Below are 24,543 nucleotides of genomic sequence, written 5' to 3'. Positions count from 1 at the left end.
TGAACCACCTCTGGTTTTGCTGAGTTCTAAAAAGAATCAGCATGTCAATTCTTTTCAGCACTTTTGCTGCGGTTTTCACCCTAGTGACAGGTGGACTCACAAATACCCTGCGAGTCCACCTGTCACTAGATACCCGGAATTGATCCAGGGTATCTGGCCGGCATTTAAATGGTGCTGGGGACAGGGGAATTGGAGCAGGCACGTATATTTACTGAATTACCAATGCGGCTGTACGCTCCCGTGGTTACTTCACTTCCCCATATATTCCCCGCATATTCACTGCTTTCATGTGATTGGTTGCAGTCAGACGCGCCAACAGCATCTGACTGCAACCAATCACAGACCCGGTCTGTGGGTCTATACAGAGAATGAGTGAGCCGCGCATTCAGCAGTGACCTCACTCAGGATATTCATGGTCACAGGTTTCACCAGCTGTGACCGGGAATCACCTGAGTGAAGTGAGCGCTGATCGATTCATTCTCTGGAGCTCACAGCAGGTAGTCCTGTTCTATGGCGCTCACTGCGATCTTCAGATGTAGCAGAGCTGAATCGCCGTGGGACCTCGTGTGGATTATGTCGGACCTGCAGGGGTGATTATGGGGGTAATAAAGTGGTGAAAGAGGGGGATTTTTGTATTTTATTTCAAATAAAGGACTTTTTCGGTGTTTGGCTATGTGCGCACGTTGCGTCGGTGTACCTGCAGTTTATTCTGCACGTTTTCCTTCCCTTGGTTTTTGACCAAATGGCTTCTGACCATTTTTTAGCGCTAAAAACGCATGCGTTTTTGTAGCGTTTTTATTGCGTTTTTAGCGCTTTTTACATGCGTTTTTCTTCTTAAAAACGCATATGCGTTTGTCATGTCATTGAACTCAAAAATAAAGTTAAATGATTCAAATACAAAAATGTCTGCCTTTCCTGTCTTGCTTATGTTAATTTGTTATGATGTCACTTCCTGACGCAATGATAACTCTAAAATCATCAAGATTGAACATGAAAACACTTCATATGTTGCAAATTTAAATTATACAAACACAGATTTTGATGTCACAAATAAAATAATTTATTTTCAAAGCTTTATTTACGTCATAAAGCCATTTTTATGCACATTTAAACATATGTGCAACATATAATTGATATTTATGAAAAATACATAATTTTTTATAAACATAAACATAACATTATATCATTATGACATTATGGTTCTGAAAATAATTGCCTGCTGAAATATCCTTGTGGTGGTTGTTGGGAATGCAAATTAACATTTAATGGGGGTTGGATATTCATTTGACTAGATTGTGGTTTTTGAGTTTGAATGCCTGGATGCAAATATTGTTGGGGCACATTTTGATTATATGTATTTGTATTTAGAGAATAAGGTTTTTGTATGTAGATTGGGTTATGGGCAATAGTAGCTGTATTCTTTTGGGCTGGTGGGTTTTTGACGTCATCAAAAAATTGTTCAATTTTAGAAATAATTGCGCCAGAGGAAGGGAAACTACCCTCTTCCTCATAGCAAGTCAGCATCCCACATATGGCTGTCATGCATGTATTTCTTTTCTTCTCATCTTTAATTTTACGGATTCTACCTGCTATACTAATGCCAAAATGATCAATGTCATCTTCTTTGGCACTAGTATTCAATAATTTTAAGGTTTCGTTACAAATAACGTCCTCCTCTAATTGGATATTTTTGGTGTTTTTTTTTTTGTTATTTGGCTTAATATATTTTGTGGGACCTGAGGTAATTATTGTAGGTATAGGTGGTGATTTATCTTGAACAGTACCACTTTCTATATCCCCTTCATGTTCAGATGAAAATTGATCTATATTGGCTGATGGCCCTTCCTGGTGTGGTTGAAGAAGGCTCTCTTGCCCCTCTTCATCATCAACAGGTGTTTGTACTGCTACATTTCCTGAAGTTCTGTTGAGGTGAAAGAAAAAATAAAAAACAAATAAATACAATGTAATTTATTGTGATGATAACATTATTGTCATATAACAATTTTAACATACTGTTACATGAATACTTACTCTCTAGTTTTCCGACTTGTGCAGAGAAATGACAGCTCATCATAATAGATGAAATTTGGTTTTTTAGGGGAACTGCCACTTTTCATGCCCTCATTCCTTATCTTGTGAAATCTGTCCTTAACTGAACGCCACCTTTTCCGCACATCAAGCTCTATTTTAATTGTGCAATGAAATAAAAAAACACAAAACTTATATTAATTTTAATAAGTATAGTAACAGTATAAAAACAACTAATTTAAACAAGAAATATACCAATTTTATGTTGTAAGGCTGCATCAGCCTCATGCCATTGTGGGAACAGTTCAGCACAGATTGTTCCCCAACAGTCCATCCTCTTGTTTTTTTGCATATAGTCAGGGCATGTGGGATCCCAAAGGCATGGCATGGATTCAACCTGTAACATAATTTTACAAATTAGTAAAGAAGTGATTCCTAAATTTCTAAGATTATAAAGCTTGCCATTATCATTATAACATTTTTTAAGCAAAATATTGAAAAAAAAATCAGGTACTTACCATAGCAATTAATTTTGCAACATCGATCTTCATTCGCTGGAACCAAGCCATTATAAATTTCAGTAGATCAAAGTTTATCTATTATGAGAAATCACAATAGTAGCAGGCACTGAAACATACTCAGCTCTGTATTTATAGTACAAAGGAAGTGATGTAGGTAATGACGTTTGTGCCTGGTTTCTTTGCCTACTGCACCTGCGTTTTTGGTTTGTAAAACGCTGGTAAAAAGCATGTAAAACGCACATTAAACGCAAATTATTCACTTCAACATGCGTTTTGCCATTTCTCATTGACTCCAATGTTAAGGAAACGCTGCAGAAATGGCAAAAACAACTGACATGCTGCTTCTTTTTCAGCATGGTTTTTGACCACAAATATGCAAATTAAACGCTGCTGAAAAAAAAGCAAAGTGCAGACAGGATTTCTGCTTTTACCATAGACTTTGCTGGAAAACAAAAACGCATGCCTTTTTGCCCAAAAACGCTGCTGCCAAAAACGCTGCAGAAACGCGGTAAAAAAACGCAACGTGCGAACATAGCCTTTGTGTTTTTTTCTTGTCACTTATTACAGATTGGTGATGGGGGGGTCTCAGACACCTGCCATTACCAATCTAGGGCTTATTCGCAGCTATGAGCTGTGATTAACCCCTTTATTACGCCGATTGCCAACGCACCAGGGCAAGATAAAGCCCACAGCTGGGGGCTGCAGCCAGTGGCTATAGGCTTTATCTGTGCTGGGTATCATAATATGGGGGGACCCTATGTCATTTTTTTAATTTATTTATTTATTATTGTACGATAGACCCACAGACTCCAGTGGGGGGGGAAGCAGTGAATATGCATGAGGTTAATGAGCGGCACCGGAAGTAGGAGTGGCCGCTGGAACAGGTACGGATGATCATAGAATGTATGGGCTCCTTCCAGGTTATGTATGTATGTGCTCCTTCCACTAACCCAGCTGATCCTGGGCGTGACTAGCTGGGTTAGTGGGCGTGAATGACATCATACCTTGAAGGAGCCCATACACTCTAGCATCTACTGGAGACTGGTAAGCATAGCGCGCTTGCTTCACTTATTTTTTTTTGTCTTTCTACCTTTTTTTTTTTTACTACCCAAGTGTCGGATCCAGGTCAATCTCGGCCCGACCCAGCACTTGGGTACTGTTGAACCCTTGCTGGTCTTGACAGCACATAAAAAAACGCTGTAAGAACGCCACAAAAAAAGCCACATAAACCGCACCAAAACCGCAGATGGCTCCCAGGAGACATCCTGCCACAAGATCAGGTTTTGGTCAAGAAAAAAACGCTGCAAAAATGTCCTGTGTGAACATGGCCTTAGTCCTCATCCAACTTAATTGACAAAAAAGTAAAAATATTACAGTCTCAGAAATTTGCAACACAAACATAAAATTTGTTTTTTAACAAATTCCTGAATTGTTTTTCTTCACCAAAATGAAAAATATATATGTCTACAAGTTTGTTATGACATAAATCATACTGACTTTTCAATTTACCACAGAATGTAAAAACAAAACTCAAATAGCTCTGGAGGAATTGCATTTTGTTTTTTCACAATTTCACCAAACTTGGATTTTTTTCTGCTTTTTCCAGTAGAATGATTGTTAAAACAAATGGCTTCAAACTACGACTCATCCTGCGAAAAACAAAGTTATGGAAGAAAGGATGGGAAAGACAAAAGCTCAAAAAATTAAAATTGGCTACAAAAGGAAGTGTTTAATTGGTAGGAGAAACTCTTTTCAATAGGAGAGAATGTGATGCCACATTGATGGTAAAAACTGACATACAGGCCAAAATGGATGAAACGTACATGAACTTCAGTGATGAAAAAAGTCATTTTTTTCCTGTCCGAAAAAATATATGGATGTCTAAATGAGGCCTACGGAGTCTTTCTCCCAGCAGATCTAACATAGAGAGAACTACATGGTCACTAGTAGGAAAAATATTTATACTATATCCAATATATAAAGCTGTGTGTGTGTGTGTGTGTGTGTGTGTGTGTGTGTCCACTTAAGGAATACACACCGTCGCATTTACAATTACAAAATTTTGCACAGACACCTCATTTGACTCAGGGAACATCATAGACTATGTTTTGAGGGGGAATTTTAACCCTGCGCTTTACAGTTATTTGAAAAAAAACCTCACTGTTTGGATGTGTGAGGTAACATATTGGCTGTTTTGACAGTTAGCCTCAATATTTATCAGGTGGCCTATAGCAACCAATCATAGCATTGCTTCTGTTTTGCTACAGGTCATTAATAAGAGCTCTGATTTGTAACCAAGGACATTCTTAGTATAAAACACCTTATGTGTCAGTTAATATGATTTTGGTGGTGAGAGAGGGAGAGAGACAGAGAGAGACGGAGAGTGGGAAAGAGGGAGAGAAAGAGGAAGAGTTGGGAGATGGAGAGTGGGAGAAAGGGAGAGTGGGGAAAGGGAGAGTGGGAGAAAGAGAGAGTGGGAGAAAGAGAGAGTGGGAGAAAGAGAGAGTGGGAGAAAGGGAGAGGGAGAAAGGGAAAGTGGGAGAAAGGGAGAGTGGGAGAAAGGGAGAGTGGGGAAAGGGAGAGTGGGAAAAAGGGAGAGGGAGAAAGGGAAAGTGGGAGAGAAGGTGAGTGGGAGAAAGGGAGAGAAGGAGAGTGGGAGAGAGACAGAGAGAGAGACTCTTAGGGGTACTTTGCACACTGCGACATCGCTAGCCGATTGTAGCGATGCCGAGCGCGATAGTCCCCGCCCTACGGCAGCTTCACACGCACTTACCTGCCCTGTGACGTCACTCTGGCCGGCGACCCGCCTCTTTCCTAAGGGGGCGGGTCATGCGGCGTCTCAGCGACATCACACGGCAGGCGGCCAATAGAAGCGGAGGGGCGGAGATGAGCGGGACGTAAACATCTCGCCCACCTCCTTCCTTCCTCATTGCAGGCGGGACGCAGGTAAGGAGATGTTCCTCGCTCCTGTGGCTTCATACACAGCAATGTGTGCTGCCGCAGGAATGAGGAACAACATCGTACCTGTCGCTGCAGTGAAATTATGGAAATGACCGACACTACACAGATCACCGATTTTCAACGCTTTTGCAATAGTTTATCGGTGCTTCTAGGCTTTGGCTATGTGCGCACGTTGCGTACAGTCACTGCAGAAATTTCTGCAGCGATCTGAAGAGCACACATGCGCTTTAAATCGCTGCAGAAAATGTCCGTAGTGAAAAAAAAAAAAAAGTCGATTCCATGCGCTCTGCCTGCAGCTCCTGCCATAGACAGAGCAGGAGCTGCCGGCAAAGCGCACGGAAGAAGTGACATGTCACTTCTTAGAACGCAGCGCTTCGGCAGAAGCCGAAGCGCTGCGCTCTAAAATGCCACGTGCGCACGGCCCCTGCACAATCTCCATAGACTGTGCAGGGGACGCAGGACGCATGCAGTTACGCTGCGCTACAAAGCGCAGCGTAACTGCATGTATTTACGCAACGTGCACACATTACACGTTGCGACGTCGTTACCGGCGCCGGATGTGCGTCACTTTCGATTTGACCCCGACGAGATTGCGAGTAGCGATGTCGCAACGTGCAAAGTACCCCTTAGTTAATATCCCGGGCAATGCTGAGTACTACAGCTAGTATTACAATATTTCTATTTCCATTCATATTAAAAAGCAAAGCCAGGTACAAAATGGCATAGTCATCAAAGGGGAATGTGCTGCCAATAAATCTGCACTCTGCACTGGTAAACAGACTGGCACACTTGTAGGGATAGATTATATTACACATGTTCCACACAAAACGTGAAATTATCAAATTATTGGTAAGAATTAGATCTGGATGTTTTTATATATAAATTTATTATTATTATTATTATTATTATTATTAATAATAATAGTGTAAATTAGTAATATAGAATATAGCCTTTTCACTAGACGCCGTTTAACGGTTTAATTATAAATTGGGTTAAATAAAATTATTAGTTTTTGCTTTTTATGGTGTCATCAGCACAGTTTGCTTGAATGAAAGAAGGTGCAAGATCATTAATTGGGTCTGGTTAATGCACATCAGTCAAACATGGAACTTGTAATTTGCAAAACACGCAAACCCAGTGTATGCACCTATATTAAATGCTCTAATTGACTGACTCTCATTATCAAGAAAAATTGCTTTCATGCTCCTAAATGCTTTGTTGAAATAGGTATCGCAGGTAAAGTTCACAAGACTTACTTAGATTGCATTCTAAAGTTTATGTCAAATGATATGCAATATTCAAATGAGCCTGCAGTGAAAGTTAATTTCAGATTAATCTGAGATTTTATTTATTCCATTTTTAATATAAATATGATTTTTCCAAGTAGCCAGACCATGCATAGGGGTTGACTGAAAGAGTGGAATAGTTTTCACACATACTAATATAAGTTACCACCACATGTGCTTTACATTTGTAACTTATGTTGTTTTAAAATTATGTCCCTGAGTTTAGATTTCAGGATTTGTGACTGCAGGGGTGACCATATTTACTTACATGTATACATAAATAATTACCGTATATGGAGATAAGTGTAAGGGCTCAATTTTACATGTCATCTTATTCTCGTACATGAAATCAAACATTTTCATCAGCATACTGGATCAGATTTTTATCAGGATTTGGTCAGTGTGTTTGTTTTTACCTATTAGTAACTTTTTTGTACTCTACAAAAAAAATTCAAAGCTTCTCCTACCCATTACTATGCTAAAGATGGAGTGAACATAGATGGCATCCATGTGCTGGTCATTGCTTTCACAGACCCATAGACGTGTATGGATGATTTTGATCAGTGATGAAGACATGGCTCTGAAAAAAGAGAGAGAGGGCGCTCCTGTGTGGGATCTTAACGTACCGAGGTATGTACAATGTGAGGTGCACACTCACCTGATAGTGTTGTACGTCAGGTACAACACTGATAGTGGTATTGAAGGGGGATCGCAAGTTCACCGCTCCTCGTCAGCAGGGATCCAGTCCTCCTGACTCCGCAGGACTCTGCTCACACGATCGGGGTTTCCACGTGCAGTGTGCAGCCGCCGGACCGGCGTCTGATAGCAGCTCCTCCTCCGGGTCGGATGGTCCCGTGATCACAGATGCGGTGATTCCCCAGCCCCTGGTGTTAGATTCAAACGGATAGTACGATCCTGGTTCTGGCTGCAGCAGCCCCGTGAGTTCCCATAGGGAGATAAAGGTAGGCTACCTGAGGAAGGGGGAGGTTGTACCCCCGAAACGCGTAGTGGCATGTAAATAATTAATACATCTACATCCCAAATAACCTTATCACTACCTTTCTGAGCAGCGCAGCGAAACCGTGCATTTTTTTTTTCTCCCTTGAAGACATGGCTCTGTGATTTGTATTTTGTGGAGTTCTTATTACCTGTAAAAAATGCAGACATACAAAGAGCACAGCATACAAGTGCAAGGACGAGACCTGGGCAAACTGCAGCCTGCTGGCCACATCTAACCCTTTAGCTGTTCCTATCTGGCCTGTGGACCGTGATAGCCAAAGGGGTAGAAAACAGAAGCAAACCACACCATACAGCTGCCCCACTCTCCTCTACTGGTGCCTCGATTTCAATGGTATCTGTATTTGAATTATGCAGAAATTTTAGAATACAAAAGTGAAACAGATAGCCATTGGTTCTCTTTTCCCATTCACCCTGTGCATCTTTTTTTTTAATTGTCAGTAGTGAGGGGTAACTGGTAGGACAGCATACTGTATAGTGGCTGTGAGGTTATTCTACTATGTGGGGGCATCATGCAGTTTGGAGGCTGTGGCGGCATCATAGTGTGGCGGCATCATATGCCCTTACTGTAACTAAATAAAAGCATAGTGCATATAAATAAACATGAGGTACTTAGTAAACACTGTTTTTTTTATCAAAAAAAGCATAAAGCCATCCCACCGCGACAAGGTGTACCCAGTCGGGACTGTACCTACACTTTCTAATATTAAAACCTTACCATGGGTCAAAAATAGGCCTCAAAGTAAATAAGGGCTGAGAGTGACTGGGTCCCAACTGGACACACAGCCATGGCAAGCATAGAGAGGGATGGCCACACCCTATTTGTACTAAATACAAGAGACAAAATAAAACCCAAAAAAGTGAGTCAGAGTAGGAGTTGGTATACATGCAGCTTGTAAGCTCATATTCATACTCGCCATAACACAAGAAAAAACAAATATATAAATAATATGGACATATACCCTAACTGTAACTAAATAAAAGTATAGTGCATATAAATAAACATAGGGTACTTAGTAAACACTGTTTTTTGATCAAAAAAAGTATAAAGCCATCCCACCGTGGTGACAAGGTTTACTTGTACCGTCCTGAGAGGGGCCCGGCTGCTTCCTCCGTTTGCTCGGGCCGAGCCGCTCGAGGTCCGGGCTCGGGTGGTCGGTGGCACGAGCGCCTCCGGACCGGGGGCCGCATCATTCTTGTTAAAGGGGTAGGCGGTGGGAGGATGGTGGTCGTGTAATGGGTTGTGACGCCACCCACGGGTCGTGGTGATGGGAGAAGCACCACCGCTGCGGCTGAAGTGATGGCGGGCTCGTCCGGGATCGGTGTTGCGGCCGCAGCCGAGATGTTATCCCCTCCGTGGGTAGGGGCGGCGTGTCCTGGGGCTCGGTGGGGGACTGTAAAGGTTGGTTGTTGTTGTGGTCGGGGTGCAGGGCACCGTGCCGCGGTGTAGTGTGTCGTTCCCGGATAGCACTGGTGTACTCACGATTAATTCCCACTGAGTCACTGGTAAACCAAAGTTCGGGTCTGGTCGGTTCCCGCGGCCGGCTGCTGATGTCCCCCTGTGGGGTTGATGGTTGCCCCTTTTCCCGTGCACTTCTATATGTTTGTGTTTCGGCTCCCCCTGCCTGAGCAGTGGTAGCCCGCTCCCCGGCGTTGAGCTGCCGGAGGAGCCCTCGGTTGCCTGCAAACGCTGGCCCGTCGGGTGTTTGGCCCTTGGCGGTGGCGCTCACCCGGTCTTGGTGGGCTTTTGCCTTCTTTCGGGACTTTGGTTGTGGATGAACCCGTGAGGTCCGGCCAGCAATCAGTCAATTCGCCTATACTCAGTGGCTTCTAAGCTAGGACGGGGTCTGAGTACCCTTCTTTTGGTACTCCGGTACACGTTTGACTCCCCGGTTCGGGACTGGCGGGCCACAACCCAGGCCCGGTCCGTACGGTTCCACTGGTTGCTGTACCGGTACTCCTGCAGACGGCCACCACCGCCTGCCTGCCTGACGTTTTCCAAAGGGCCCAGGCTCCAACCTGGGTCCCAGACAGCTCTACAACTCCTCTCAACCTCTGTCTACAACTTAACTCTACTCCAGACTCCTCAAAACTCTGTTTACTTCCTGCCTCAGGACAGTAGTCTCCTCGGTGGGCATGTCTTTCTGCCTGACTCTGTCCACCTGGTGTGCCCTACTGGCCCTGAGGGAGGCATCAGGTCTCCCTTTTGGGTGACATGTGTGTGACCTCACAGGGGGTTGGGGTGTGTGTGTATGTGGCTGATGTAATTTCCTGTGACCCCTGGGATCCAGGGCGTCAAATACTCAGTCGGGACAGTACCTACACTCTCTAATATTAAAACCTTACCATGGGTCTAAAATAGACCTCAATGTAAATAAGGGGTGAGAGTGACTGGGTCCCAACTGGACACACAGCCATAGGAAGCATAGAATGAAATGCCCAGCTCACTGAGAGGGGGGGCACACCCAATTTGTACTAAATACAAAGGACAAAAAAAAAATTAAAAAAGTGAGCCAGAGTATGAGTTGGTATACATGCAGTTTTGTTTTTTTTAGTGTGTGGAGGAATGTACTTTGAGACCATGATACTGTCTAGGGAGCAGGTTTTGCAATCTGCTGAACCAGAAATTAATGAGGCACCTGCTGGAGAAAGGAGACAGTGCAGGTACAACTAAACCTGGCAACAGAACAAGCTGCCAGCTCGACTCCGAGTGATCGGTTTCCCTCTCTAATGGACCACAGCAGGTTTTGTATTGGTCCAACTGCTGTTAGTCCTCTTAGCTTTCCTTTGCCCTGCCTTACTATCTTATTTCCATTCAGGTGTCTTCACTTGTTTGTGTTTTTTCCTTTATCACAGCTTGGGAGGGGCTTTTTGTACCATACACATGCCTCAGTGCTGGCTATATTCCTAGGTGGATAGATATTTGAAATTCCAGTTTCTCAGTTCAGTAAAATCACTTTTGTTTTTCACTCGGGTTTATTTGTGTGTGTGTTTCCTTTCTCAGCAATCTTCCATTCTATTTAATTTGGGATTTGGAGGGGTTCCACTTTACCCATGCCTTTTTGGATTTCTTCCATCTTCCCTGTATGACTGTGTGAACACTTCTTTAACCCTCTGTCTTACTCTCTGCCAGTGTGCACTTCTTTTATGATTATTGTTGTTTTGTGCTACCCTTGGTTTAGAGTTTAACCCCATAACGACGGCCTAACGTCTCAAGACGTCGGAAAAACAGGGTACTTGTTCTGTACCGACGCTTTGAGACGTCAGGCTGAAAAAAGCCTGTAGCGCCCCCCAGCGACAGAAAATCTCCAGGGTTTCAGCTACCGGGGGTAGCTGAGACCCTGGAGATCATGATTCAGGCCGTTTTTTCTGGTCCCCGATCACGTGATCACCGGTATTCACCGTATACCAATGATCACGTTACAGTAAATAATAGCGCCGGTAAACAATTATTTATCTTCCATCTGGCATGATCAAACATGTCAGCTGGGAGATAAATCTCCCCCCGATCCCCTTCGGTCCCCCTGTGTCATTAAAGTGCCCCCCGACCCCCAACCCCCCCTCCATAATCCAAGATGGCGGTGCGCACACTGGCGAGCACAGCAGCACGCCACCCGCATTCACCTTCTTCCTCTGATTCCTGTCGCATTTGCCAGGACACATGCGACAGAAAACTCCCCACCAGGCCCTGCCAGGTCACCCCCCATACTCTCCCGGTGTCCCCCGGTGTTCCCCGGTACCTTAGCCTCGGCGATCCCTCCTCTTCTTCTGTAGCGCTGGTCACATGTGCAGAGAGCGGCTGTCAGCTCAGCTTCCTGTGTTCAGTGAGAACGGCTGTGGAGCTGCCCTGGCTGCTGCTCGCACACTGCAGCTGTGACTCGGGAAGAGTGGGTGCAGTGTCATTGCACCCACTCTCCTCAAATGGAGGGTCTGCACTCCTAGACAATGGGTGATACGTTCCCTGAACGTGCCCCCCATATTCTAGAAGGTCCAGAATCGTCGTGGGACTTCCAAAATGGATTACAGGGGACCCAAATTTTTTTTTCTTCTCAATAAATTGGTGAAAGAGGGAATGTTTTGTGGAGTGTTTTTTCAAATATATTTTTTTTTGTCATTTTTTTTTTTATTACTGTCAATTAGTTATGTCGGGTATCTGATAGATGCCATAACATCACTGACTGCTGGGCTTGATGCCAGGTGACATTACACATCTGGTATCAACCCCATTTATTACCCCGTTTGCCAGGGCAACGGGATGAGCTGGAGCAAAGTGCCAGGATTGGCGCATCTAATAGATTCGCCACTTCTGGGGTGGCTGCGTCCTGCTATTATTAGGCTGGGAAGAGTCCAATAACCATGGCTCTTCCCACCCTAAGACTACCAGACCACAGCTGTCAGCTTCACCTTGGCTTGTGATCTAATTTGGGGGGGACCCCACGTTTGTTTGCTTTTTTTTAATTATTTATTTATAAAAAAAAAAAACAGCTTGGGGAGCCCTCCAAATTGATCACCAGCAAAGGTGAAGCTGTCAGCTGTGGTTTGCAGGAAGTCGTGGGACTTCCAAAATGGATTACAGGGGACCCGAATTTTTTTTTCTTCTCAATAAATTGGTGAAAGAGGGAATGTTTTGTGGAGTGTTTTTTCAAATATATATTTTTTTTGTCATTTTTTTTTTTTTATTACTGTCAATTAGTTATGTCGGGTATCTGATAGACGCCATAACATCACTAACTGCTGGGCTTGATGCCAGGTGACATTACACATCTGGTATCAACCCCATTTATTACCCCGTTTACCACCGCACCAGGGCAACGGGATGAGCTGGAGCAAAGTGCCAGGATTGGCGCATCTAATAGATTCGCCACTTCTGGGGTGGCTGCGTCCTGCTATTATTAGGCTGGGAAGAGTCCAATAACCATGGCTCTTCCCACCCTAAGACTACCAGACCACAGCTGTCAGCTTCACCTTGGCTGGTGATCTAATTTGGGGGGGACCCCACGTTTGTTTGCTTTTTTTTAATTATTTATTTATAAAAAAAAACAGTTTGGGGAGCCCTCCAAATTGATCACCAGCAAAGGTGAAGCTGTCAGCTGTGGTTTGCAGGCTACAGCTGTCTGCTTTACCCTAGCTGGCTATCAAAAATAGGGGGGACCCCACGTCGTTTATTTTAATTATTTTTTTGGGGGGGGCTAAATACAAGGCTAGGCACCCTTTAGTGCCACATAAAAGGCACTAAAGGGCGCCAGCTTAGAATATGCAGGGGGGTGGGACATTATATATGTTTGACATCTATCCATTCATCCATTGTAGCATTTTATGCTGTGTGCCCACAATCAGGGTTTGCAGCATTTTGAGTGCAGAGTGTTTTCCCTGCATCCATAACGCTGCGTTGTGCAGTAGAAGCACAGTGGAAGGATTTTTAGAAATTCCGTGCCCACTGTGCTTCTTTTCTCTGCACCAAAAAAGAAAGAAAACCGAACTAGGTCACTTAATAGTATATCTTTATTAGTATAAAAAAATTGTATACATAAAAAACACAGGGCTGTTGACTGGAAAAAACGGCGTAAAAAACCTGCATATCATATAATAATAATAATAATCATAACAGTAGTGTAATAGGGCAAAGGATAGTGTAAGGGAATTCAGAGACAATGAATAAAATAAATATAAATAAATATAAATAGTGTAAATAAATAAATAAATAATTATGAACACAGCTAAGGTGTCAGGTGCTAAGGGTTGTGGCAACAGTTATGCCGCAGTAATGGAATATAATCAGCAGAAGATTCAGCTGATGCCACCCAACAAAATCGTCATACTTGAATTCCACAAATCACTAGACCGATGGCCTAAAGAACGCAGGTAAATGTAAAGGGAGGAGGGGGGAGACGGCTCTAAATAGTATCGGCCAGTAGGGAAAAGACATGTAATTTAGGTTAAGTTAAATTAGAAGTGTCAGAATCGGCACAATAAAAATGACAGAATCGGCAAAGTAAAGCACTAGATAGCGATATAGTCACCTATGGTCACAGAGCACAGCCTCCTCCAGGTATGCGACGCCTGCCCCGACGCACGCACGTTTCGTAGCGACTTCCTCCCCCTGAGGAAGTCGCTACGAAATGTGTGTGCGTCGGGGCAGGCGTCGCATACCTGGAGGAGGCTGTGCTCTGTGGCCATAGGTGACTATATCGCTATCTAGTGCTTTACTTTGCCGATTCTGTCATTTTTATTGTGCCGATTCTGACACTCTTCTAATTTAACTTAACCTAAATTACATGTCTTTTCCCTACTGGCCGATACTATTTAGAGCCGTCTCCCCCCCTCCTCCCTTTACATTTACCTGCGTTCTTTAGGCCATCGGTCTAGTGATTTGTGGAATTTAAGTATGACGATTTTGTTGGGTGGCATCAGCTGAATCTTCTGCTGATTATATTCCATTACTGCGGAATAACTGTTGCCACAACCCTTAGCACCTGACACCTTAGCTGTGTTCATAATTATTTATTTATTTATTTATTTACACTATTTATATTTATATTTATTTTTATTCATTGTCTCTGAATTCCCTTACACTATCCTTTGCCCTATTACACTACTGTTATGATTATTATTATTATTATATGATATGCAGGTTTTTGACGCCGTTTTTTCCAGTCAACAGCCCTGTGTTTTTTATGTATACAATTTTTTTATACTAATAAAGATATACTATTAAGTGACCTTCTAGTTCGGTTTTCTTTCTTTTTTGGTTCAGTATTTAATCCGAATGGTCCCATTGATCCTATATCCCCACATTCTGATAATACTATTATTGATCATATATTATTGACCTTATATTTAATATTTTAATATTTACTAGTAATCTAATGTGGTATGGATTTTATCCTTTAATTATTGGTGTTCTTTTCTCTGCAGCATAAACCGACCTGTGGTGCAGCTTCCCGAGCCTCAGCATGTCAATTTATGCTGCGGAGATGAGAGTGCAGGTAGAATAGAACTAAAGTCCACAGCAGCCTGAACCCAAATCGTGGGCATGGGCAGCTGCGTTCTCCTGTGGACAACACTCACATCTCTGCAGGAAGGCTGACACTGTGTACTAGACGCAGTGTTGCTGGATCATGGCCACATAGCCTAAAAGTGAAAAATTTGTTGCTACAGCAACATTTTTGTGAAGTACTTGTGGATTCAAAATGCTTACTATACTCCTGAATAAAATCCTTGAGGGGTCCAGTTTCCAAAATGGGGTCACTTGTGGGGGGTTTCTGCTGTATAGGTACCCAATTTATTTCAACTTTTCCAAAATTCAGATGGTGTTCCTTCCATTCCAAGCCCTCCCATTTATCCAAACAGAGGTTTTTGGCCACATGTGGGGTATCCCTGCACTCATAAGAAATTGGATAACAACCTGTGGGGTCCACTTTTTGTTGTTGCCTCTTGAAAAAGTGAGAAATTTGATGCTAAAGTAACATTTTTGTGATTAAAATGAAAAATGTCAATATGGCGACCTAACCTTATCAAATTCTGTGAAGTACTCGTGGTTTCAAAATGCTCACTATACACCTAGATAAAAGCCTTGAGGTGTCTTGTTTCCAGAATGGGGTCACTTGTGGGGGACCTCCACTGTTTAGGCACTTTAAGGGCTTTCCAAATGCAACATATCATCTGCTAATGATTCCAGCCAATTGTGCAGTCAAATGGGGCTCCTTCCCTTCTGAGCCCTGCCGTGCACCCAAACAGTTGATTTCCACCACATATGAGATATCTGTGTACTCAGGAGAAATTGCACAATAAATGTTATGCTAAATTTTTTCCTTTTACTCTTGTAAAAAAAAAAAAGCTATCTGGTTGAAGTTTTGTTTTCACAGCTCAACATTATAAACTTCTGTGAAGCACCTGGAGGTTCAGAGTACTCACCAAACATCTAGATACAGTTAGGTCCAGAAATATTTGGACAGTGACACAATTTTCGCGAGTTGGGCTCTGCATGCCACCACATTGGATTTGAAATGAAACCTCTACAACAGAATTCAAGTGCAGATTGTAACGTTTAATTTGAAGGTTTGAAGAAAAATATCTGATAGAAATTGTAGGAATTGTACACATTTCTTTACAAACACTCCACATTTTAGGAGGTCAAAAGTAATTGGACAAATAAACCAAACCCAAACAAAATATTTTTGTTTTCAATATTTTGTTGCGAATCATTTGGAGGCAATCACTGCCTTAAGTCTGGAACCCATGGACATCACCAAACGCTGGGTTTCCTCCTTCTTAATGCTTTGCCAGGCCTTTACAGCCGCAGCCTTCAGGTCTTGCTTGTTTGTGGGTCTTTCTGTCTTAAGTCTGGATTTGAGCAAGTGAAATGCATGCTCAATTGGGTTAAGATCTGGTGATTGACTTGGCCATTGCAGAATGTTCCACTTTTTTGCACTCATGAACTCCTGGGTAGCTTTGGCTGTATGCTTGGGGTCATTGTCCATCTGTACTATGAAGCGCCGTCCGATCAACTTTGCGGCATTTGGCTGAATCTGGGCTGAAAGTATATCCCGGTACACTTCAGAATTCATCCGGCTACTCTTGTCTGCTGTTATGTCATCAATAAACACAAGTGACCCAGTGCCATTGAAAGCCATGCATGCCCATGCCATCACGTTGCCTCCACCATGTTTTACAGAGGATGTGGTGTGCCTTGGATCATGTGCCGTTCCCTTTCTTCTCCAAACTTTTTTCTTCCCATCATTCTGGTACAGGTTGATCTTTGTCTCATCTGTCCATAGAATACTTTTCCAGAACTGAGCTGTCTTCATGAGGTGTTTTTCAGCAAATTTAACTCTGGCCTGTCTATTTTTGGAATTGATGAATGGTTTGCATCTAGATGTGAACCCTTTGTATTTACTTTCATGGAGTCTTCTCTTTACTGTTGACTTAGAGACAGATACACCTACTTCACTGAGAGTGTTCTGGACTTCAGTTGATGTTGTGAACGGGTTCTTCTTCACCAAAGAAAGTATGCGGCGATCATCCACCACTGTTGTCATCCGTGGACGCCCAGGCCTTTTTGAGTTCCCAAGCTCACCAGTCAATTCCTTATTTCTCAGAATGTTCCCGACTGTTGATTTTGCTACTCCAAGCATGTCTGCTATCTCTCTGATGGATGTTTTCTTTTTTTCAGCCTCAGGATGTTCTGCTTCACCTCAATTGATAGTTCCTTAGACCGCATGTTGTCTGGTCACAGCAACAGCTTCCAAATGCAAAATCACACACCTGTAATCAACCCCAGACCTTTTAACTACTTCATTGATTACAGGTTAACAAGGGAGACGCCTTCAGAGTTAATTGCAGCCCTTAGAGTCCCTTGTCCAATTACTTTTGGTCCCTTGAAAAAGAGCAGGCTATGCATTACAGAGCTATGATTCCTAAACCCTTTCTCCGATTTGTATGTGAAAACTCTCATATTGCAGCTGGGAGTGTGCACTTTCAGCCCATATTATATATATAATTGTATTTCTGAACATGTTTTTGTAAACAGCTAAAATAACAAAACTTGTGTCACTGTCCAAATATTTCTGGACCTAACTGTAAATTCCTTGAGGGGTCTATTTTCCAAAATGTGGCCACATGTTGGGGAACTTTACTGTATAGGCACCTCAGGGGCTCTCCAAATGCAACATGGCGTCCGCTATTGATTCCAGCCAATTTTGCAGTCAAATGGCCCTCCTTCCCTTCCGAGCCCCCAGTTAATTTCCACCACATATAAGGTATCACCAAACTCAGGAGAAATTGCACACTAAATTTCATGATGATTTTTTTCCTTTTACCCTTGTGAAAAAAGCTACCTGGTTGAAGTAACAATTTTGTGGTAAAATTGTATTTTTTTATTTTCATGGCTCAACGTTATAAAATTCTGTGAAGCACCTGGGGGTTCAGGGTACTCAACTAATTTCTAGATAAATTCCTTGAGGGGCCTAGTTTCCAAAATGGGGTCACTTGTGGGGGGGTTTCTGCTGTTTACGTACCATAGGGCCCCTCCAAATGCGACATGGTGCCTGCAATCTTTTTCAGCCAAATTTCTTTTCCAAAATTCAAATATTGCTCCTTCCGTTCCAAGCCCTCCCATTTGTCCAAACAAAGGTTTCAGACCAAATGTGAGGTATCACCGCGCTCATAAAAAAGTGGGTAACAAACATTGGGGTCAAATTTTTGGAATTACCTCTTGAAAAAGTGAGAAAATTGATGCTAAAGCAACATTTTTGAGAAAAAAAATGAAAATTTTCAATATGACAACATAATGTTATCAACATTTGTGAAGTACCTGTGGGTCCAAAATGCTCACTTTACCCCTAGATAGAAGCTTTGAGAGGTCTAGTTTCCAAAATGGCGTCAGTTGTGAGGGGTTTCTTCTGTTTAGGTACCTTAGCGGACCTGCAAATGCAACATGGTGCCCGCAATCTATTTCAGTCAAATTTGCTTTCCAAAATGCAAATATTGCTCCTTCTGTTCTGAGCCCTCCCATTTGTCCAAAGAGAGGTTTCTGACCACATGTGGGGTATCGGTGCATTCATAAGAAAGTGGGTAACAAGTTTTGGGGTCCATTTTGTTGTGTTATTTCTTCTAAAAGTGAATAAATTTGGGAAGAGCAACATTTTTAGGTAAAATTTTATTTTTTCCTTTTTTTCATTCCACATTGCTTTAGTTCTTGTGAAGCACCTGAAGGGTTAATAAAGTTCTTGCATGTGGTTTTGAGTACTTTGGGGGGTGCAGTTTTTAGAATGGTGTCACTTTTGGGTATTTTCTGTCATCTAGGCCTCTCAAAGTCACTTCAAATGTGATGTGGTCCCTAGAAAAATGGTTTTGTAAATTTTGATGTAAAAATGAGAAATTGCTGAATTACTTTGAACTCTTCTAACTTCCTAAGAAAAAAAAATGTTGTTTCCAAAATTGTGCTGATGTAAAGTAGACATGTGGGAAATGTTATTTATTAACTAATTTTTGTCACAGAACTCTCTGGTTTAATGACATAAAAATTCCAAAGTTGAAAATTGCAAAATTTTTGACATTTTTGCCAAAATTCAATTTTTTTCATAAATAAACACAAAAAATATTGTCCAAAATTTGGTACTAACATGAAGTCCAATATGTCACGAAAAAACAGTCTCAGAATCACCGGGATCTGTTGAAGCATTCCAGAGCTATAACCTCATAAAGTGACACTGGTCAGAATTGCAAAATTTGGTCTGGTCATTAAGGTGAAAATTAGCTTCGTCACTAAGGAGTTAAGGTGCAGTTAAGGACACTCATAGTCAGCCAACATTAAGTGGGGGTGCCATTGCATAACTTTAGGGTGCCAACCTCTGTAGTCAGGCAGGGACAGAAAGGGTAAGTCTTTGGATACTCCTAGTCTGTATAGGGAACTGTGGTTAACATATCCCCTGGTTATTCATCACTGTGTGAGTGTAAGGGCTCAGTCATAACAATATCACTGATCAATCATATCGGCACTGCTGCTGACACCTCTTTGAGCTCTCTCACCGTATCAATTGAATTTCTGTAGTATTTGTATACTACTGCACTCATCTTCTTAACTGCTGCAGTTGTACAAATTGTCTCTCCAGCAGTTGTACAACACATTACTGTCTGGAATATTTTTACACTGTTTTATAGCTTTTTCCATTTTTTCTTTTTTGAGTTGTGAGTTTACACATTCGAATACTTTTAATAATTGCCTTAAAATTACTGCTGTGTTCCCTGCTTCAGCTTTTTTACAGGCTATGAAAGTATCTTCTTATTGGCCGCGCTATACCATGTGATAACAGCATTATTGGGAAGCGTGTGTGGCCGCGCCTGAGGAGTCATGTGAACATTCTCAGGCTGATGTAATTTTCAGTAATCTCTAAAATGGTACAGAGCATATTGCAAATTATCCATGTTCGCCAAGGTCTGCGAATTTCATGAAATTCGACTCAAAGGCAATTTGCAACACGTCAATGCAGACACTTCTAAAAGGGTAATAATTTCTTCTTCTTTTACCTCATGAAGTTTCCTAGGAGCCGATAGGTCCCCTGAAAAAGGAAAATGCTGACCAGTGAAAGCGCAATCTTACTGGGAGAGAGAAGGCAAAACAAATTTTTTCAGTACAGAAAATTCCCCAGAATTAATTCAACACAAATTTGATTTGTATCAAACCGATTTGCTCATCTGTAATAGAGATGCCATATAGTTCAATATATAATTAAAATATATTGTGATGTAATAAAATATGAAACAGACAAATTGTGGTTATGTCATATTTGAAATACCCAAAAACAGGTAGCAACAGCAATTTGGATATTCTGTGGATATGGCCTTTTGTTAAAGTGACGCTTCCCCCAAAAATCCACCATATAGTTCTGTTTTGCGTAAACTGCTTCATACAGTGACAGAATAGATTTACCATGGAGTAGTTTTGGAATGATGACTAAAATGAAGCACCACCCCTTCCCTAGAGAATGTCCAACTTGTAATATAATGTTAGAAACTTTGAAGGCTTATCTGACTAATCTAACTGATCTCCATTTTGAGCTTCCATTGTGGTGGTGACTTCTCATCCCCCACATACAACTTTGGGTAGGAAAGCTTTCTTAAGGCAATTCAGCCTATTTCAGCTAGACAAACCAACTATCTGATTTGTATGCCAGTACGAAGAACTTGGTATTCCTTTCATGATGTAATATGGATAAAGAAAAAAAAAAAGGAAAGCGCATATGAGAAGCACCCGTGGATTAAGTATTAAAATTTATATAAAGAGCTGCTCACCTGAACTGGTTGTGCGTCCCCGCACAACCCCAGTCGTATGGGAGTCCTCCAAATAGGGAATCTTCCTGTGTTTCTATTACCGTTAGCGTGGTTGCTGGATCCAGGCTTTATGTCGCTCCTATCTCCTTGAATCCACCGACACCATGGATCTCAGAGTTCCTGTGCGATCATCCGTCCTCCAGCTGGATTCTCTGATTATACTTGGCAGGTACTTTACGCTTTAGCAGCTACTACCGAATTTCCCTTTAGGGAGTAGGCATAAATGAAGATGAATACTTCAGTCTTTTAGAGCGCTAATAAAGCGGCTGCCAGTGGTTTATATGAAATAAACTTTAATGATGGGCTCCTGTTAACACACTACGCGTTTCAGCAATCCAATGTTGATTTCATCAGGTATACTGTAGGTCTTGGAGTTGAGCTTCACTCCATCCTCAACCCGAAAAGGTCCCACAAGTTCATCTTTGATTATGCCAGCCCATACCAGTACCCCACCTCCACCTTGCTGGCATCTGAGTCAGAGTGGAGCTCTCTTTCCTTTACTGATCCAGTACCCGGCCCATCTATCTGGCTCATCAAGAGTCACTCTCATTTCATCAGTCCATAAAACCTTTGAAAAATCAGTCTTAAGATATTTCTTGGCCCAGTCTTGATGTTTTATCTTATGTTTCTTGTTCACAGGTGGTCGTTTTGCAGCCTACCTTACCTAGGCCATGTCCCTAAGTATTGCACACCTTGTGCTTTTTGATACTCCAGTAACGTTGCAGGTCTGAAATATGTCCAAACTGGTGGCAAATGGCATCTTGGCAGCTTCACGCTTGAATTTCCTCAATTCATGGGCAGTTATTTTACGCCTTTTTTGCCGAACACGCTTCTTGCGACCCTGTTGGCTATTTGCCATGAAACGCTTGATTGTTCGGTGATCACGCTTCAAAAGTTTGGCACTTTCAAGACTGCTGCATCCCTCTGCAAGACATCTCACACTTTTGGACTCTTCCGAGTCCATCAAATCTCTCTTCAGACCCATTTTGCCAAAGTAAAGGAAAATGCCTAATAATTAAGCACATCTTATATAGCAGTGATGGCGAACCTATGGCACGCGTGCCACCAGAGGCACGCAGAGCCCATTCTGCTGGCACGCGTGTTGTCGCCTGATCCTGCCGGTTTGATCTGCTGGTGCAGTCGCGCCTGCAGATCAAATCTGTGTTGGAGCGGAGGAGACATTTCTCCTCGCTCTGACACTCCTCCTCCCCCAGGCCACAGGTGTGTTGCCTAGGAGACGGAGGAGCGTCAGTGAGCGGTGCCGGCGTAATGACGTCTTCTGGCCGCGTGGGAACTGAGGACCCAGGGCGCGCAGCGGGGGAGCGGGTGCAGAAAGGTGAGTTGTGTGTTGCTTTTTTTTTTTTTTTTTTTTTATAATTCGTGTGCGGCTGTGCTAAGGTGGGGATGGGGGGGGCCAGCGCCAGCTTAGGGGGGGAGAACGCACATGCCAGCGTGGGGGTTGGGGAACGCACATGCCAGCATGGGGGGGGAGAACGCACATGCCAGGGTGGGGGAACGCACATGCCAGCGTGGGGTGGGGGAACGCACATGCCAGCGTGGGGTGGGGGAGCGGGAACACACATGCCAGCATGGGGGGGGGGGAACACACATGCCAGCATGGGGTGGGGGAACGCACATGCCAGCATGGGGTGGGGGAGGGGGAACGCACAAGCCAGCATGGGGTGGGGGAACGCACATGCCAGCATGGGGTGGGGGAGGGCGAACCACATGCCAGCATGGGGTGGGGGAGGGGGAACGCACATGCCAGCATGGGGTGGGGGAATGCACATGCCAGCATGGGGTGGGGGAGGGGGAACGCACATGCCAGCATGGGGTGGGGGAACGTACATGCCAGCATGCGGTGGGGGAGGAGGGAACACACATGCCAGCATGGTGGGGGGGACATGCATGCCAGGATGGGGAACAATGCATGCCAGGATGGGGAAACATGCATGCCAGGATGGAGGAAACATTCATGCCAGGATGGAGGAAACATGCATGCCAGGATGGAGGAAACATACATGCCAGGATGGAGGAAACATACATGCAAGGATGGAGGAAACATGCATGCCAGGATGGAGGAAACATGCATGCCAGGATGGAGGAAACATACATGCCAGGATGGAGGAAACATGCATGCCAGGATGGAGGAAACATACATGCCAGGATGGAGGAAACATACATGCCAGGATGGAGGAAACATGCATGCCAGGATGGAGGAAACATGCATGCCAGGATGGAGGAAACATGCCTGTCAGGATGGAGGAAACATGCATGCCAGGATGGAGGAAACATACATGCAAGGATGGAGGAAACATGCATGCCAGGATGGAGGAAACATACATGCAAGGATGGAGGAAACATGCATGCCAGGATGGAGGAAACATACATGCCAGGATGGAGGAAACATGCCACGATAGGGTACATTTACCAGGAAGGGGAATATTTACCAGGAAGGAGAACATTTACCAGGAAGGGGTACATGCTAGAAAGGGGGACATTTACCTGGATGGGGGAACATTTACCAGGAAGGGGGTAAATTAACCAGGATTGGGAACATTTACCAGGATGGAGGACATTTACCAAGAATGGGGTACATGCCGGGATGGGGGAACATTTAGAAGGATGGGCAATATGTCAGGATGGGGTACATTTGCCAGCATGGGGGAACATGCCAGAATAAGGTATATTTACCAGGATGGAGGACATTTACTAGTATGAGGTATATTTACCAGGATGGGGCCATGATGGGGACAAATATACCAGAATGTAGGAAATATATATCAGGATGGGGGACATGTTTACCAAGAAGTGGCCCAGGAAGGGGGACAGAACTACACAATGAAAGGGAAGGGTAGCAACTCGCACGTTTTTATGGGATTTCAAGATGTTCAGACTTTGACATGTAGATGTGGATTACAGGGTGACATCTGATTGCATTCCAGGCTAAAATCTCTGTCTAATATGCTGCAATATTTTCCAGAAAGATCAATCCAACTGCTGTGTCTGGAAAGGGCAGTGACTGAGCTTCAATGTGTGGTAAGCACGAATGAGCGTGATGCCCCCTGCTGAAGAGAAGAGAAGACTGCAAAGGTAAGATTAAAATCAATTATTTACATAATAGGATTGGTTGGCACTTCGGAAAAAAAAATGGTTTTAGGGCTACAGTTTGGGCACTCGGCCTGTAAAAGGTTCGCCATGACTGTTAATATAGGGTGTTGATGTCATTACACCACACCCCTCGTCACTACAGAGATGCACATCACCTGATTTACTTAATTGGTAGTTGTCTCTCAAGCCTATACAGCTTGGAGTAGGACAACATGTATAAAAAGTGTCATGTGATCAAAATACTCATTTGCCTAATAATTCTGCACACAGTGTAGATTACCTAAACCCTCTCCTTTTGAAATGCAGATTGAAGCACTTTTGCTAGGTGACAGTTCGTGCTGTTACTGCTGAATGAAAATAAATGTATCAGACATAACAGAGGAGGAAGAAGACTGCATAACAATCCAGTACTATGTGATACCTGCTCAGATGCGCTCATAGAAGCTATACATCCAATACAGGTATAATACAAATGGTATTGTTTAGAAGAGCTATTTTATATGGCAAGGGGGTGAAAAGTAATGGAAAACCCCTTTAATTGACTTGTTCACCCTGAATTCTGACCTAGTTTTAACAAGAGGGTCCATGTACCATTAATAGTACAATGTCACCAGATTTAGAACTCACTCTGGTATAACTTGCTTCCCTGCAATACTGTAATACTGAGGGATATCGTCTGATTTTGTAATGACAAGTGTTTGAATAAAGGGTTATAAATTCATTGCCTATCACTTATTATGTTTTCCTCAGAGGCAGTAAGTCGTACTTGTTGATTCCAGGGCAATGCT

At 43.1% G+C, this 24,543-nt stretch overlaps 1 protein-coding gene across 1 annotated transcript; it reads right to left on the bottom strand.

Annotated features, from left to right (window-relative positions):
- Nucleotides 1-937: 937 nt before the first annotated feature.
- Nucleotides 938-14,251, bottom strand: LOC142312684 (uncharacterized). Its single transcript, XM_075351677.1, has 7 exons — nt 14,154-14,251; nt 4,126-4,198; nt 2,547-2,624; nt 2,284-2,425; nt 2,032-2,182; nt 1,587-1,921; nt 938-969 (listed from the first exon to the last, which is right to left on the bottom strand). Exons 1-7 carry the CDS (start codon nt 14,249-14,251, stop codon nt 938-940), a joined length of 909 nt encoding a protein of 302 aa, XP_075207792.1.
- Between the last annotated feature and the right edge of the window lie 10,292 nt (nt 14,252-24,543).

The sequence above is a fragment of the Anomaloglossus baeobatrachus genome, chromosome 5 (genome assembly GCF_048569485.1).
Source record: "Anomaloglossus baeobatrachus isolate aAnoBae1 chromosome 5, aAnoBae1.hap1, whole genome shotgun sequence".
Classification (NCBI taxonomy): domain Eukaryota; kingdom Metazoa; phylum Chordata; class Amphibia; order Anura; family Aromobatidae; genus Anomaloglossus; species Anomaloglossus baeobatrachus.
This window is presented reverse-complemented; position numbering and strand designations above follow the sequence as displayed.